General features: G+C 45.8%; 1 protein-coding gene across 1 annotated transcript; it reads left to right on the top strand.

Annotated features, from left to right (window-relative positions):
* Window positions 1-1630: 1630 nt before the first annotated feature.
* On the top strand, window positions 1631-14752 carry CHRNB3 (cholinergic receptor nicotinic beta 3 subunit). Its single transcript, XM_065655814.1, has 6 exons — window positions 1631-1673; window positions 5489-5640; window positions 6697-6741; window positions 12123-12232; window positions 12458-13340; window positions 14618-14752. The coding sequence occupies exons 1-6, from the start codon at window positions 1631-1633 to the stop codon at window positions 14750-14752; spliced, it is 1368 nt and encodes a 455-aa protein (XP_065511886.1).
* Window positions 14753-17679: the final 2927 nt, after the last annotated feature.

Raw genomic sequence — 17679 nt, 5'->3', positions numbered from 1 at the left:
CAGGCTCTATAGATAGATCTGGACAGGCTGGATCAATGGGCTGATGCAAATTGTATGAGATTCAACAGGTCAAATGCCAGGTCCTGCACATGGATCACAACAACCCCAGGCAGTGCTACAGGCTCAGGGAAGAGTGGCTGGAAAGCTGCCTGGCAGAAAAGGACCCAGGGGTGTTGGTCAACAGCCAGCTGAATATGAGCCAGCAGTGTGCCCAGGTGATCAAGAAGGCCAAAAGAATCCTGACTTGTATCAGAAATAGTGTGGCCAGCAGGACTGGCGAAGTACTTGGCACTGGTGAGGCTGCACCTTGAACCCTGTGTTCAGTTTTGGGCCCCTCTCTAAAAGAAACCCATTGAGGTGCTGGAGAGAGTTCAGAGAAGGGCAACAAAGCTGGTGAAGGGTTTAGAGAAGAAGTCTTATGAGGATCAGCTGAGGGAACTGGGGCTGTTTAACCTGGAAAAAAGGAGGCTGGGGGGAGACCTTATTGATCCTTGCAACTAACTACCTGTAAGGAGGTTGTAGCAGAGAGAGTATTGGTCTCTTCTCCCAAGCAGCAAGTGATAGGATGAAAGGAAATGGCCTCAGGTTGTGCTAGGGGAGGTTTAGATGGGATATTAGGAAAAAGTTGTTCACAGAAAGGATTGTGAAGCATTGGAACAGTCTGCCCAGGGAAGTGGTGGAGTCACCATCCCTGGAGGTGTTTAGAAGATGTACAGATGAGGTTCTTAGGGACATGGTCTAGTGCCAGAGTTAGGTTAATGGTTGGACTCAGTGATCTTGTGGGTCTCTTCCAATCAAAATAATTCTATGACTCCATTTCTGGCAGCTTCTGAAAGGAGCCCTGCCCAAGGTGTCACTGTGGAGGAGTTATATCTACAGAGGAACTGTCTAAATAACCAAAGGCCCCATTGCTTTTGTTGTTAAACACAAGGCCCTGGGGCAACATGCTCTGTTAAGCTGTGCCAATAGTTAGTACTGTGCAAGCATTTCTGTGCTGTTGTCTGTGATGTTTTGAGTACGAATGATGAGATACAAATTTAGAAATCAGCCCTTTTTTCCCCGCTTACATCTTACTGTTTCATTCCTCCCAAAATCTACCGTATAGTGCTAAAACATCAAGTGTAGTGTGAAAACTCATTGAAATTGCCTAGATCTGTAGGGAGGCTGTCTCTTTTATTACAGCAGCAAATACAGCTGGAGCAAACAGATAACCTTTCAGGCATTTGATCTGTCTTTGGGTCTGATCTGCAGCCTGTTTTTTCCCTCCAGCTGTAAGTGTCAGCATAATAAAATACATTTCTCCTCCTTAAAAACCTTGCCTTACCTCTAATCATAGGCTGCAGTGGCTACAGCCACTCAAATACTGCCACAAACAAATCAGTCAGAGTTTAGGACCCAGAGCCGTGTTTCAGGCTTACGGGATGTGACAGCTGACTGAAAATCAATGGAGGGTGATTTGTGGAGCGTCATAATGAGTCAGGATAAGGCTCAAAAGCTGCTGGCTTGCCTTGCAGAATCAACTGCCTGCCTTGATTTTTAACTAGATTGTTTTCAGTCCCCTCCTAGGATAAGAATGATTTGCTTATGAAAACAAAAGATCAGATTTAAAGGAAAAGCCGCAGTGGTGCCCATGCTTTGCCTAGTGCTTTTTGCACTGTGTCTGAGCCACTCAGGTAAGTGTGATTTCTTCTTTTTCCAAGCTGAGCTGCAGATGTTCAAGAGTTTATTTCTGCTGGCCAGTTCACTGCTGCTTGCTTGGACGGGGTGGATGCTGGCTTCCCTTTGTCCTCTTAACACTGTCTGACTAGCAAAAGAGAGCTGGATCAGCTGCTGCCTTTGTATTGCAATCACGGCTAGTTTGGCAATAAGGTTTTAATAACTGGGGTGGGGGGTGGTCGCTGGATAGAAGTTAACTAAAAATCTAAGCTTTAGTCTCACTGCTAAAGGGAGTTACAGGAGAATCACCAGCACCAAGAGGAAAATTGAAATGCCTCAGGTGAGGTGATGAAAGGCTAAGTGTCCTGTATGTATTTCTCGGCATGTTTTGCATGTCTGTTTAGCAGACTCCCTGTTCCAGCAGTTCTGTGCTTGTGGAGAACTAGTCCTGGCACAGACCGCAGAGAGAAACAGGAATCTGGGAGAGAGGGGAGATGTCAAACAGTGCTCAGTTAATTGTATCCGCGGTAGCATGTCAGAGGGCTGCCCAGCTTTTGCCTTCTCTGTTGGCCATCTGGTAAATTCAGGGATACACCTGTCCTATGGCTGCTTCTCTGTTTTTTCAAAGGCAGTAGTACTTTGTTCAGTGTTTTCTCCACGTCTTTGTCTAACTTAATCCTCAGATGGGGCTTTATCAATGGAGCTGTTAAGCTATTTTTTCCACTTCCTTCTCATTAAAAACTTCTGCTTTTAAACTGTTCTGCAAGTACTGAAGCTGTCTTATAAGGGCATTGATCTTGTTCTTTTTGGTTTTCTTCTTTTTGGCACTTCTCAAGCCTTTTCCACTCTTTTCTGTGGCTTCCACAGCAACTGGGAATCAACACATCTAGCCCCAAATCCAGTTTTACCAAGTCTCTGGTATACTCTCTTAGATCATTAGGGCCCTTGGACTTCCTGTGAGGTACAGGCTGTGAAACGGCACTGTTTTCCTATGAGAGTTCGTACACAGCTACAGATGCTGTGCCCATGATGTGTGTGGTTGTGTGGCTGCATATGTGTGTCCAGGGATTTATACTCAAATAAATCCAGAGCAATGCATTCCAGCATTAAGACAAAGTTGGTTTGACCCTGCATGGTTTTGGGTTGTGGATTTTTTCTATTCAATGGCTTTCCCATTAAATTTCCTGTGTTTAACATATTTTCCATAATGGGTGCATGCCCAAACATGCACCCCTATGAACCTCCTAAAGGGAAAGCAAAAGGGTTGGGAGCTGGCATCTCTGCAGAGACTCTTATATGTTAGGGGATTGGACCACTGAGGTTGTGGTAGTGAGTGGGGAGAAATATGTTATTTCTCTTCTTTTATTTGTGGATGCAGTGGCTATCTGGTATGTTTGGGCAGGCAATCTGGTTTCCTAGGACAGACTCTGTCCCCCATTTGCTGTGCTGAAGCTAGGGTTAGCCTTGGCATGACAATAAACCCTGGAGCAAGCAGAAAGGGCATTTGTGATTTCTCAAACTGTTATAGCAGACCTTGCTTTTCACAAAGCAGCAAGAGACAGAGTGGCCACAGAGGCTCCTATAAACTGTATTGACAGCTGCATGAGCCCATTGCTGGCTGTGGTGCAAAGCAGGTAGAAAGGAGTATGAAAGTTCCCTCTAATCAGCTGGCCTCCACGTCCTCATGGTTTGGTAACCTCACCACAACTACATGTCCAACAAGAGAGGAGAAGCACAGCCTGTGCTAGAACATCTGACAGTAAAGTGATAGTTGTTGCCCTGTGAGTGGCAATCATTAGGCTTCAGAGTTTACAGCTTCTCAAAGAGGAATGGGCATTTGCTGTGGCTGGAAGTGGAGGATGACAGTTGCTGGAATATAATGGAAAATTGGTGAGGAGGATCGTAAACATGCTTAAGTGACTTGAGGCTGAGACAGAGAAAACACATATATCATACTAATTGTCATTTAGTCTTGTGTGCTTGACAAGTAGAATCTCTATGTTTAGATAACATAGGCTGGTGATAGACTCAGGGGCACCCTATGCTTGGCATTCCTGTCCTGCTGTGGGAAAGATCAAATGACAGTGAAAAAATACACCTGTGTGAATCCCTGATATACAGGTGAACGTAGCAGGTTTGGTAACTCTCTAGCAAGGACTGAGCTCTGTGGTGCCTGCGTTCCCACTGGCGTGCCTCTGCCCAGGTGTTGCTTCAGGGATCCCCTGGTTCATAAGGTAACAAAAATAAACTTTTTACATTTCATCCATGGTTTTGTGGTTGTTCCTGCATCCTGCCTTTGCTGGCTCACATGACAGTGCTACTTGCACCTTGTGCTACCCTGAGAGAATCCAGACTGGATAAGGGAACGACTTTGTCCAGTGGGAAGCTCTGATGTAGGAGCAGGTTTTTCGTTCTGGTGATCTGTGCCTCCTCCTATGAGGTCTCCCCCTGCCCATGGCCTCACACAGACCCCGTGGAGGGAGGCCTGTCTCCCTCAGGAGATGGGCAGCAGCTGCCAGGGGTGGAGGACATGGACAGGGACGGTGGTCTGCAGACCCCTCCTGCACCGAATGGCTGGCAATCCAGGTACGGGTGTCCTGCTCACACTGGGCTGGCAGAGCAGGGGCGGTAAGGGGACGAGGTGGGCCCCGGGCACAACCCTGTGATGTAGTCTTTGACTGCAATATTTGCTGTGACCCCCATGGCACAGGGCCCATCAGCATGAGCTCCTTTTCCTCCATGGTGCCTTTAAAAACTGGTGAAATCCTTCTCATTCTCGGGTGCTGTGTGTGTGCACAAGGTCATGTCAGGACCTCAGCATCATGGAGAGTGGGTCTGGCATTTGGGAAATGATGGAGAGTGTGAACTGCCTTTCCTCTTTCACGGTAGCAGAGGGAAGAGGGACCATGGTGGCAGGGACCAGAGGAGTCCCAAGCCTTGCAAGTTCACATCATGATGGCTCCATGCTTGATTGCGTGCAGACCTGGCCCTGACTGCATCATCCAGCTTCTCCTGCTGCCAGGCTCCTTTTGCTTTTTGCTCTGCTGATGCTGTTGCCCACTCAACCCATGTCTGGGAGGCAAGAGAATTCAGCTTTCTCAAAGATCCCCTGCTATCCCCAGAAGAAGGATTCATTTCTAAGTGCTGCATGAGGCTCCCTCAGAGCTGTCTCACAGGCTTTGTAGCTTCCAGCAAGGAAACCCCACCACTCCGATCTCTGTGCAGGCCAGCTTTCATCTCAGAAAGGCCATAAAAGCTCACCAAGTGCAAGTGAAATCCCTAGGCTCTGAAATGCCCACAGGGTATTGCTGCTGTTGCTTCTAGCTGCAAGATAGCCAGCAAGCCAGGGAATTCCCCACAGTGACCAGATTTCTCCTGCAGTCCCAGCTCTCTGTACTATGCCACAGGTATCTGGAAAAACAGAAGTCTTTCTTAGGCTGGCATTTATCAGGCTGGATATTCACTACTCAAGAGGGAAAGAGACCACCTGATGCTCTGAGTCCGCAGGTCTTCTAAAGAAAAATAAAGAGTGGGCAAGTATGTTGACTCAAGACAAGAAGGCCACAGAAAACAGAAATCTAGTACAAAGTAATCACTGCTCTGGCCTGATGATTTTTTTCACAAGTGATTTGGGTTTGGGCTGTCTTGTCTTCCCCTCCTCTTGCCATGGCTCTGATGAGAGTCTGTGCATCTGAATTCCTACAGATTTTTCTGATAAGAGTGCCCAGAGGTGAATTTGTCTCACATAATCACTCTGCCTCACTTCTGCAGGCTGTGCCACTCTCTGTGTCTGTTTTCTGGTATGTCCCCACTGTCTGTTGCTCTCTTCCAGATGTGGCTGCTTTCAGTTCAATCGCTGAAAGTGAGGACGTGCTCCTCAAGCACTTATTTCAAGGCTATCAGAAATGGGTCCGCCCAGTGCAAAACTCCAATGACACCATCAAAGTCCTTTTTGGATTAAAGATATCACAGCTTGTGGATGTGGTAAGTGTTGTGTTTGGCTTGGTAAAATATCCCTTCTTTTATAGACAGTCACGCCTCCACCTGGCAGGGCTGGTGATGCTGTTAGCTTTTGCCTCCTGACACATGAAATGCAAAACAGTTATCAGGCAACAAAGCACTGAGTGTGGTGTGGTGTGACCTCCTGCCTCACGCCCAGCATGGGCCATATAACTCATCTGTTTTGCAGCAAACCTGAAGGTCCTTTTCCCCCTGCTGTTCTCAGGGAATAAGGCCTCATTGCGTCAGGTGTTAATCCATCAGTCCATACCGGACAGTCCTTGGTGCCTACATCTGTAATTTAATGACAAGGCAGCTACAGGACAGGGATGAGGAAGGGTAGAGATGGTTGGATATCGTTCACTTTAAGCAAGCCTGTATCCAGGCCAGAGGCAGCTCGTATCTTGACCCAGCTGGCCACTCAGATAAGATACTAGAAGCAAACCAGATAATGCCATGTTTTTGCCCACATGAAAAGTCGCTTTTCCCTTTCCCCTCTGTCACTGCAATGCACAGTGGGATTTGCACAAGACCCAGAGATACCCATGCAACAGTGTGCTTTTGCATCCTCCAGCCCCTGGCAGCATCACCTTGTGCTGTGGAAGTCAGACTTTAGTTTTGTGCTTTATTTACATATTCAGGACAATGTTTCAGCTTGTATCTTCCCAAACTCACTCCAGGCTGAGCTGTGTGGGGAGATGAGACACCCAGTGAGCCCACAACCTTGTGTATCCTGACCCCTCTTGCTGACTTAGACCTGCTATTATTAATACCTCCCTGCTCTTTGCCATCTGATTCCTATGGGCTGCTGTGAAATGCCACACCTCAGTTTTCCAGCCTCGAAAGCTCCCAGTGAGAGCAGAGGCAGCACGTAGAAAGTCAGTTCACTTCCCCCAGCAGTCACTGAAGAGCCCAGGCCCATGGGGAAATAGGACCAAAGGGATCGCCTCTGCTTGGCACAGCGTTGGACTCAGCTGGCACAGGGTCTATTTCTGCTGGGTGTTTTGGTATTGCAATCCTCTGTATCTTGTGTCGTCCTAGGATGAGAAGAATCAGCTGATGACAACCAACGTGTGGCTGAAGCAGGTAAATTAGACCAAATGAGACCTCCCCTTCAGTGCGGGGCTGCTGAGCCAAGTGGCCACCACAGCCTGCAGCCCATCGCACCATCCGTCCCCTTTTGTGATGCCAGGAGGTCAGAAAAAAAGCAGCACCATCTTACCTTGCCTCAAGTTTTTACTTTACTCCTCTCACTTCAGCAAATGCATAAAGGGGCAGAAAGGCAGGCAGGTGGGCCTTTAGGAAACAGAATACCCTCTTCTCCTGGCCTGCAAGCCAGCTGTGCCCTCAAATCACCTGTATTTCAGGGAAGCAACATCTCCTGACACTGCAGTGGGTGTCCCTGAGATGCTGTGTGTGCCCTAAGGGACTATCATGTCTCAGACTTAGAGGTCATGCAAGTACTGTCTCTCTTGCCCAAGATAAGAGCGGTGTCTCAGATAGATTTCATCTTCAGCATAAGTAAAGAGAAAAAAAAGGTGAGCATATTACTCCACAAAAAAATTAAAATCTGTGGCAAATTAATTACATCTCTCTAACATAATTGCTTCTAGAAGTGACAATAATTTATACAAATGGGGGAAAGGTGCAAGTTGAACTGTTAGGTTTCCTTTCTTCTTCACTTCTGAAGAACACCACATTTGGTTTAGATTACACTACATCAGTTTATTGACCCTGTGACAATTATTTTCAGTCTCTCAGCCATGTGAGTATCTATAAATATATCAGCTGGCCCTAGGCAGAGGACATAAAACCCAAGCCATACTTGAAATTATTACCATGGGAAGTAGCTCCGAGGAGTCACTGGGCTGGTGGAGGAGAAACGTGGCTCAGTATTTGTTCTCAGTCTGATACCTGTAGTGCTGCAGTGAGTGTGAGCTTCTGGGTAGAGCAGAAACCCTAAAGACTGTATGAACATTATATGTAAAGCTGGTCTCTCCCTTGAAGATGAAGAAGCTCAGACCTGCCCTCACTGCAGGGAAGACATGAATTTCCCCTTTTGCTGGGGAAATTTGCCACTGATTTGAATCCAACTGCTGAGATATTGCCCTGAAAGAGCTCCGGTGTTATATTTTTTCCACCTTCAGCTGCAATTGCAGAGTCCCTTGTGTGCACAGGGCCAGATCTTGGCTTCCTTATTCTGTCTGAGTAGCCACTTGGGCAGACAGCAGAGCCTTCCTGCAAAGGTAACCCCTTGACCCCTGTCTGTCCTCTCCTTATTCCCACATTCTCTCCTTGGAGGCTGCAGCATCCACCTCGCCTGCAGGTCCTGCAGTCTGCAGGTGTGAAATCAACTCACTTTACCCTCCTCATTCTCTCTGTTCCTGCAAGTGTCCCCAGGAAGATTTTACAGGTCTTACAGCCTTTGACAGAGTATTCCCGTGTCTGACTGTCTCCTTCTTCTTAGGGAAGTCTTGGCTGCTTGCTCCATTAAGGACAGCGAAGTTTCCTATGCCCCCTGGCAGCCTTCATCCCACTGGCTGGGTCACAACTTCACCCAGGTGACAGTGACTGCAGAAAAGACAGATCTGACTCATCCTAGCAGGCTAAATCCAATCCTGGGCTGCCCAAGGACATTAGGCCTGAGATGCTAATGCAGACAGACATCTATCAATCCTCTTTCCATTGCTGCATGAACCTATGTGGGGACATTTTGGGTTAGCCCATCGATGCTGAGCATCCTGTTTGTGTTGCAGCATTGACCTCCGCAGAGTCATAGCCTGAAGCCTGTGTCACCACTCCTGCTGTGGGAAATGAGGTTCTGCTGCAGGTTACTCCAAACATGCTGTAGGAGGTAGGAACATGCCACCATCCACTTATCACATCTTGGGTGTGAGGGAAGATGAGGGGGAAACCACTTTATCTGAATCTTCTGCCTCATGCTGTGGCTAAAAGAAGGACCTACCCAAGAGTCTGTACTGTAGACATGCTGATTTTGCTGGAGGTGCAGGCTCTGATTTTCACACATGCAAATGCCCCAGGAGGTCAGGCTGAGCACCAAATACCTGTAGCCTGACCCACGTGTCCTGCTTGGGGCATCATGCATTCTAGTTGGCTTAGTGTGAACTGGTCCCACATGCAGTCCAGTGCTTGGGGGATTATTAGAGTGCATAAGCACAACACCTAGGAAAAGGTCCATAAAACTAAACATAATTAAAATAATTTTTAATTTTGGGTAGGGAAAAGTGAAAAACACTAAACCAAACCAGAACTTTCTAATGACACAGACCATATCCTTCTTCAGGAGGTAGGGAGGTCAGGGAAGTCTGATCCTCACCCTGGGTGTCTGAGGTTCGGTCATTGTTTCTCTGCAAGAGTCTGGCTTCTCTTAGGTGAGCACAGCTTAAACCCAGTGGGGTTTTTTTGGTTGGTTGGTTGGTTGGTTTGGTTTGGTTGGTTTGTTTCTTTTTGTGGTTTTTTTTGGTTTGGTTTGGGTTTTTTGGTGTGGTTTTTTTGTTGTTGTTTGCTTTGTTTTGTTTTGTTTGTTTGCTTGTTTTTTGTTCGGGTTGGTTGGGGTTTTTTTTACCTCAGATATTCAGATACTGAAGATAATGGGATTTGATGATTTGCATGCAGGCAGACACAACGTGCAAAGTAGCTTTTAATAGCTGATGAGAAAGTATCTGGGTTTGGGCAAGCTAGCAAGTCTGCTAGCAAGAGTTGAGAATCTGGCTTCAGTGTTTTTTGGTCCACTTGCTGTGGGTTAAGCACTTGAGTGACAGCCCAGAGATGGGAACTTGGCAGAACTAGAGGAAGAGGAGAGCAATTGGAGGGTCTGGAGCAGCTTGGAAGGGAGAAGAGAGGAAAGAGCCCTTCCCATTTGCTGCTACCGTTCATGTCAGCATAGCCCGTAGGGAGATTCCTGTTTTAAACTGCTCATCTTCAAAGTCTGCACACAATATATTTTCTGTTCTAGTAAGAAGACACACAAATGTTTGCCTTGCAGACACGAAAGAGCACTTTAGCTAGGAGAGATATTAATGCAGGGCAGGGTGGAGGGAGGAATATTGCAGATGCGGCAAATAACCTAGGCCAAGGGGCTGGTCTAACTCAACTCCAGAGTGATGATTATATTTCTAGGTGGTTCACAGGGTATTTGATTCTGCTGTGTTAGTGCAGGCTATGAGCTGACTATGTTGGCTGCTGCTGTCAGCCCTGACTATCCTCTTGTATAACACATATGTTTCCAGCCTAAGCCCCCTTTCACCTATTACAGGAGATGTCCAGGACATATGTGAGTCTGTGCCCACCTAACAGCTCAGGCTGGTAGAAACAAACCATTCACAGAGAAAAGTTCACACTAAAAGTGGTGTGCTCTGCCCCTGCTGCTGAGGCTAAGAGCAGCAATAACTCCTCTTTTTCCACACCTGAACAGCTCTCATCCCTCCTTTAGCAGCAGGAGCCAGGAGTGGAGGGCTGGGCCTGACAGCTGATGCCAGCCATTTCTGCAGTTCAGGGAGTGGGTTCTTATCTCTTCTGGTGCAGGTAGTGGGGCCATTAATCCTGCCATGGTACCACCCTGGGCAACTGTTTTCTCTGCTTGTGCCTTGGGACAGATTTTAGGAGGGGTCTACCAGCCATCTGCCCATGACCTTGGGCCTCATCCCTTCTCTTCACCTGTAGGAGAAAGGTGCTTGTTCTTACTGTCTGTGTTTATGTCTCTACTGCAGTTCTGGCTTGCTGTCGCACTGTAAAGGACTGCAATGACAAATGTCTGTAGGTATAGCTATGAAAAGCACATGCAATCGAAGAAATAAGAAGGGAGCACCATGGTAGGAGAAGAAGCGGAGAATATAACTTTTTTGTTTGCCCTTAAGTCACGGAGGAAATTGTCCAAGGAACACTGAGGCCCCCACATCCCTGAGGAGCTCTTAGTGCAGCAGTTTAATGGAAAGTGATTCATCTTCTGCTTCTTGGTATTGACCACAGTCTACAGCTCTTGCTTCCTCTCACTGCTACTCTTGTGGGCAAATAAAAAATCCCATCAATAATGGACGGGCATCAGACAGTTGCTTTTCCACTGCATCTCTGTGGAAATATCCAGGTTGCTAGAGCCACTTTGCCACAATCTCCCTATCTGAAAAACAAAAAGAGGAGATAAAAAATATTCTGCAGTCCCACATGATGAAAATGGACAGGACTCCCCCTACTTTTGCTTTTTTCAGGATTATAACCAAATGCTTTACAATAGTGTCATACTGTTCTTCCTGCAATAGTGTGCAGGTCTTTCTGATGAAAGAAAAATATGTTGATTTGCAAGGACAGTGTACAGATATTAGGTGCTGTATTCTGCTCACTGAAAAAAGCCAGGTCTCCACTGAACAGAAATTAAAGGCCACCTCTCTGTCACTTGGGTAGTAGTAGTGAGGCGCGGAAATGACCTTACAACCTTTGAGATTGTAAAGAAGGTATGTATTTACAGCGCTGGACAGACGGGGGAATAATTCCACCTAAGACGTGTGCAAATTTCTAGTAGCTGTGAGCTTGGTTAAGTGCTGTGAAGTGTTACATATTCATGAAAGTTCTAGGAATGCCTATACATATTCATAACCTGTCTCCGAGAAGGCAATTCTTATTACAATGAATTCCAGGAAATCATTTCCATAGTCTCCACCTCCGGCCCCTCTTGGTTGAGCCTGTGCAGTGATCATGGGCCGGGGCCTTCTTCGCTGTACACCTTTACCTTTGGCCTGGTTTGCTGAGTTGGCTGGGACTCAAACTGATGAGTTGGTTAGAACTGGTGTATCTCCTGTACTGTGCCCAAGTTTCTGTTATCTAGTTCACCCGAGGAAGCACCCAAGGTTTTTTATCTTTGCAAGGCCTGTGAAGTCATCAGCAAACTGCTATTTCTCATACAATAAGTTACACAAAGCTAAGCAAGGCTAGGCAATTGTGATGTGGGTTAAGGGTTAGCTCTCTAAGTGTTAGGTCTCTAAGTGTTAGCTCCTTAGTTCTTTAAGTGTTAGTTAGTTAATTCCCTTTATCAGTAGCCATGCCAGCTGGCTATTCTATGGGGTCAGTGCCAGCCAAAACCACTGTAGGCTGGTTCTCAGAGGGAAGAACAGACGCCATACCCAAGGGAAAGCAGCTCCTTCCTTCTGGACTACTCTCAGGTGGGCTGGGCAGGGTGGTGTAAAATGAGAGTCAAGTGTTCCCCAGGAGTGCCTGCCTTGAGGTTGCCTGCGAAAGGATAGATCACTGGGGCACTCCTGTAGCTGGAGGGGCAGTGCTCATGGGGGTTAACATCTCCCAGCCATGACTGTCTGGAATCATCTCTGCAGCTGAGCAGTCCTACACCAAGCTCTGCCCATTGTGCTATGCAACGCAGTCCCTCTGAGGTAGGTGGTGGGAGAAGGAATGAGACTGTTGTGTATGAGCGGTCAGAGGACTCTGCTGGCTTGTTACAGGAATGGATTGACCACAAGCTCTCCTGGAATCCAGATGAATATGGTGGGATCACTGCCATCCGTGTCCCCTCTGAATCCTTGTGGCTTCCTGACATTGTTTTGTTTGAAAAGTGAGTAGCATGTCTCCTTGCTCCAGGCTTAGGCCAGTTCTTGGGTAAGGCATGTCAGCCACCATGAAGCTTGCGTTTGCTGTCAGAAGGCTGCTTCTTTAGGCAATATGAATGTTGACTTCCCTTATGCTCCAGGTGATGTGTAGAAAGCAGACCTGTGAGGGGGTAGGGCTGGGGCAAACATAGTCATGAACTTGGTACCATTTCTTCCTGTCCAACTCCCAGTGCTGATGGACGTTTTGAAGGATCCCTGATGACCAAAGTCATAGTGAAGTACAACGGAGTGGTGACCTGGATGCCACCAGCCAGTTATAAGAGCTCCTGCACAATGGATGTGACGTTCTTCCCTTTTGACAGGCAGAACTGCTCCATGAAATTTGGGTCGTGGACATATGACGGCAGTATGGTGGACTTGATTTTAGTGGATGAAAATGTAGACAGAAAAGACTTCTTTGATAATGGGGAGTGGGAGATCTTAAACGCCAAAGGTATGAAAGGCAATAGGAAGGATGGGCTGTACTCTTACCCATTTGTCACTTACTCATTTGTGTTGAGACGCCTTCCACTCTTTTACACTCTTTTCTTAATAATCCCTTGCCTGGGATTGTCTTTTCTAACTGTCCTGGTGTTTTACCTGCCTTCAGATGAAGGAGAAAAGCTTTCATTGTCAACATCAGTTCTAGTCTCCCTCACTGTCTTCCTTTTAGTGATTGAGGAAATAATCCCTTCTTCTTCCAAAGTCATCCCTCTCATCGGTGAGTATCTGCTGTTCATCATGATTTTTGTGACCCTTTCTATTATCGTGACTGTGTTTGTTATCAACGTCCACCACCGCTCCTCAGCAACTTACCACCCCATGGCTCCCTGGGTTAAAAGACTCTTCCTCCAGAAGTTGCCTCGGCTGCTTTGCATGAAGGGCCATATAGATCGTTACTCCTTCTCAGAGACTGAAGAAAAGAAAACCACCTTGAAATCAAAGGTCCTGGGGAAGCAGAAACGCAAGCAAGCAAAAGAAGGAGAGAAAATTGTTATTGCCTTCCTGGAAAAGGCAGCCGACTCCATTCGATACATTTCCAGGCATGTTAAAAAGGAGCATTTCATGAGACAGGTAGGTGAAAGAAGGGCAAAGAGGGATCACAGGTTCCTCAACAGTAATGACTTCCAAACTCTTAACTTTTCTGCATGCCTTTGCTTTGCTTCTTCCTCCTGCTCTCATCTGAGACATGTCCTAGGAGCTTCCCCTGCTTGATAAATAATATGGTTTCTGAGAAAACGCATTGTTTCAAGGAGAATTATATTGTGCTGTGAGAGTCCATGCTTTTCACAGGTGCAAGAGGCCACAGCAACCTCCCCTGGAGAAATTCCTGATTCGGGATTATTTGAATAACTTTGTCCTGCTTAAGTTGGGAATAGACATGATTCTGGAAAACCTCTGAACTGTCACATGCTCTGAAAGTCTGTCTTTCACAACACTTACAGTGAGGTTCTATGGCAGTTGCTAGGTCTCAGTCCTGGTCTCCCAGCAATTATACACAGTGTAGCTGCCCTGCCTTGGGTGGAGGTTTTCTAGATTTTCACTAACATTTGGATTAGTCCCTAACTACCATCTGTCTCCTCATCCCATCAATCCACGTGGCTATTAAAATGGCAAATTACAGTGTGCATAAACAATGCATCTAATGTGAGGGCAGGATAGCAGAACAATGCACCTATCAGCATATGGAAAAAGAAAAACTTCTATCAGCACCCTCCTAGCAGAAGCCAGGGCTTTGTTCGAACTGTGCTGAGAGAACTTCAGCAGAAAAATGAACAGATCAAACACACAGTAGGTGAGCATGTAAAGTCCATGACTTACGCCTTGCGTTCAAAGCTGAAATATTTTTTAATATAAAAAGTCCCTTTGATTGCTTTTATAAATAGATTTTCGTGTGCGCAGGGTTGTGTCAGTACTTGTAATGCAAAATGCCCCTCCCGAATGCGCAATATCTGAGCCGACAGAGCGCTTAAGCAAACACAAGCCAATGGGACCACTGGTTTTGGAAGCCAATTCCTGGCACTTCAAGGGAAATGTAGTTCTGTGAAAAGAAACCCAGTTTGTTATAAGGCCATCTTCAAGCTTGAGTCTGTAAACTTTCATGTATGTACTTACATAAAAACTTTTGCACAGCCCGAAACTAGTCTGATTACCATTGCATAAAACTACAGAATTGTTTTGAGTGACTCATAGCTATGGGTGCTGAAATGTGATCCTTGTCAGTTTTAGGATACAGCACACTACGAACTTCTAATTGTAAACAGATTTTCTGATCTGAAATATATGTAGCAGTATCAATAAAGTACTGGACTCTTTACTTTTTCTGTTTGTTTTCCCTTTCTCCTTCCCAGGTCGTCCAAGACTGGAAATTTGTAGCTCAAGTCCTGGATCGGATCTTCCTGTGGTTATTTCTGGTGGTGTCTGTGACGGGTTCAGTTCTCATCTTTACCCCTGCGTTACAGATGTGGCTGAACAGGACTTTGTAGAAAATGCTCCCACAGTAGCACACAAGTAGTACAATGCCAAGGAGTGGTGGTGTCTTTGAGCTTGGTCTCTGTTGTACAGGATGGGAAGCAACAGCAAGAACGAGAGAGGGCATTGACTTTCTATCTTTCTATCTTCACACAACTCTACCACTTAGAGATTTGGTGGAGATCAGAGAGGTGCTTGGTGAACAGCTGAGACCTAAAGTGAATTGGGCTGCACAATTGGCTTATAAGTATTTTGCTAGTAGCTTGGTTATATGCAATAAAAGTCAATATTATTAGTTAAAATTGGAAATAGCACTTCTGGTGCAATGACTATACTTAGAAGGTAGATCTGTTGGTTAAAATGCTACTTTACAAATGAAATTATAGTAAGAACACAAATCAGTACTCGGTTTATCTACATTTCCAGGTAATCATGAAGTCTCTACAGATCACTTTGTGCATGTGTCAGAACAAACAATTGCACAGCACGTGTATCAGAAAAAGTACAAATACCTTTCAGGTGGGGTGTTCAAAACCTTGACTGTGTGGCCTCACCTGACTGCAGGATCAGCTCAACAGTGGCAGAATTTACCAGTTTGCCCACCTACTACTAGCCTTGATGGCATGCACACTTTGTCTCTCCTCTTGGCCATCAGGAAGCCACAAGGTGTTACCCACTTTTCAGTATTATTGCAACTTGCCTGTTGCTCTATAATAAACCAAAAGGCTGGACAAGCAAGGATTTTCCCCATGCTCTGCATTTAGAAACTATGATTCCTGCACCTGCTTGTTCACAAGATAAGTGGAAGGTCACCTGAAGCATATCACATGGAGAAAGGTGACTATGCTACCCGATAAGGCAACAGTGATCTTCCTAAACAGTTCAGTTGGAGGGAAACTGCAGACATCGCTTTTGGGAAAAAAAAACTTGTGGTTGGTGCAGAAGTGGAGTTTCTCCTGAGAGCTGTGGGGTGGGCTGGCTACCAGGGAAGATATATCTTCTGGTGTTGGCCTGTTCATGTTTCCCAGGCAATTCAGAATTTCATTCATTTGATTCCTTTAAATGCGATCCTTCCGCATGATTAGAAACAGCTCATAAAAGTGTAGATGCGACCTGACAGAAAACGCATAAGTGAAACTCTCATCACTTTTGCTGGGCCAGCGTTTTACCAATATGGAGCGCTTTAGAAAATCCCATTCAGAACTTGTAGATGTTTTCAAGGTTAGCAGGGGATTTGGAGATCCAATTTTTGACAATCTGAATGTTAATCTGGTGTTAAAACTTTAGCTAACCTTGAAACTTTCTCCCTAGGGATGAAGGTTAGAAGGTGTTAAAAAGACACAGAGGTATTCTGATGCTCAGATTATGCGTGCACACCAGACCTATGTTAGTATCATCCCATCTTGTTGTGTCACTGCAGAAAGTTCTGTTCACTTGTGCAATCATTATTAATAAAGATGTATTTAGTAAATTATCCCTGAGGTGAGAGTGCTCATATACTGGGCTTTGCTGTTGTTTTGTTGTTAACAAAGTTTAGTTTGTAACCCATTTAAAAAGCCTTGTCTCAAATCTATTTGAACAGAGGGATTGTCACATTCTTGGAAAGTCCTTATCTTTTTGGCTTTATGTGTGAGTTTGAAAAGGGAGCATTTAGATCTGGTTATTATATTGTAGGAACCTAGAATGGCCCAATTCAGTATAGCATTTACAGATAAATGTCTTAACATAAGTCACTGGTATAAAACTCTTCCACATTGACCCTACTACCAACTGGTCCTCTTTTCTTGCATTATGCCAGTTTGTTCCCTTGGCCAGTACTGTGAAATGCCCATATGAAAACAGCCAGGAAGCCTTTCTTTCCAGCATTTACAGAATCTTGAAATCAATTAGTGGTAGGTTTTCCCTCTGAGTACTACTGCCAGGGGCTGCCTGTTAGCTATGACAGATGACAAAATCTTCTCCTGGGCAAGTGCTTCAGGTGTTTAGCTGGCAGATGGTCCTGTCCTCACCTTACAACGTTCTGGTTGCCAACCTGCAGGCAATGCATGGCTTTTCTCACATGGCAGTGTCTGATGCCAAGCTGCTTTTTCTGGCTTTTGCTGGTAAAGGTCAGCAGGGTTCAGGTCCTCAGATTGGTAGATGAATGAACATTGCACAGGCATGGCCTTGACTTCTGGTCTTCCTAGCATTGCATCTGGGACTGCTACATCTGTGGACTCATTACTCATTATTTCCTTGCGCTGTTTCTGAGCTTCCCTAAATCCCTTTGCTGCTGGCCCACAAATGCATTCAACACGTCCCACAGCCTGGCCTGTCACTAAAAAACACAACTAGGGAGACATTTGGGCAGATAGTCCTCCAGTCTCTGCTCCATGTGCTCTGCATGTGGATGACAACATTGCAAATTGCAAATCTTAACAAAAAAGGAACCCTCTGCCTTACTACTGCCTCAACGTGTGCTGCCTTGATTTCTGGGCACTGGCTTGACAGGGCCTTGGCACTGCTTGGTAGGACAATGTGCATAATCCATTCACCAAGAGATAAATATGACAAATTACTCTGGGCCTTTTAGTGGGGGAAAGTGGAAAGATGGTCTGCCTTGTGAAGATAATGTAATGAGTTTGTTGAGCTATTGAATTGCTTCTGTGCTTTTAAAATTAATTCACAGATGTCATCACTCTTAAGAAAAGGAGGTTTCTTGCTGCTACACTGGGACTTATATAATAGTAAGGGGTACTGTTGATGTGGTTTTGGAGTGGATGGGGTGAAAACAGACACACCACTCTGTGTGCCCTGCAATCAACATGGGTGCTTTTCATGTGGATGTGCACAGTGTGTGACACAACTCAGCACCTGGGACGGCATCAACTCTAGCTGAAACTTTTATTGGTATTGCAGTTAGAAGGTCCCCCAGAAGAGTTGAGGAAGCAAAACTGTCACT

This window comes from Caloenas nicobarica, chromosome Z (genome assembly GCF_036013445.1).
Source record: "Caloenas nicobarica isolate bCalNic1 chromosome Z, bCalNic1.hap1, whole genome shotgun sequence".
Taxonomy (NCBI): Eukaryota; Metazoa; Chordata; class Aves; order Columbiformes; family Columbidae; genus Caloenas; species Caloenas nicobarica.
This window is presented reverse-complemented; position numbering and strand designations above follow the sequence as displayed.

Excerpts from the sequence above, each read along its gene's own strand:
- CHRNB3 (XM_065655814.1), top strand. The coding sequence starts at position 1,631 with ATGCTTTGCCTAGTGCTTTTTGCACTGTGTCTGAGCCACTCAG. Across the intron at positions 1,674-5,488 it reads ACTGTGTCTGAGCCACTCAG|ATGTGGCTGCTTTCAGTTCA; the intron begins GTAAGTGTGATT and ends GCTCTCTTCCAG. Across the intron at positions 13,341-14,617 it reads AGGAGCATTTCATGAGACAG|GTCGTCCAAGACTGGAAATT; the intron begins GTAGGTGAAAGA and ends TCTCCTTCCCAG.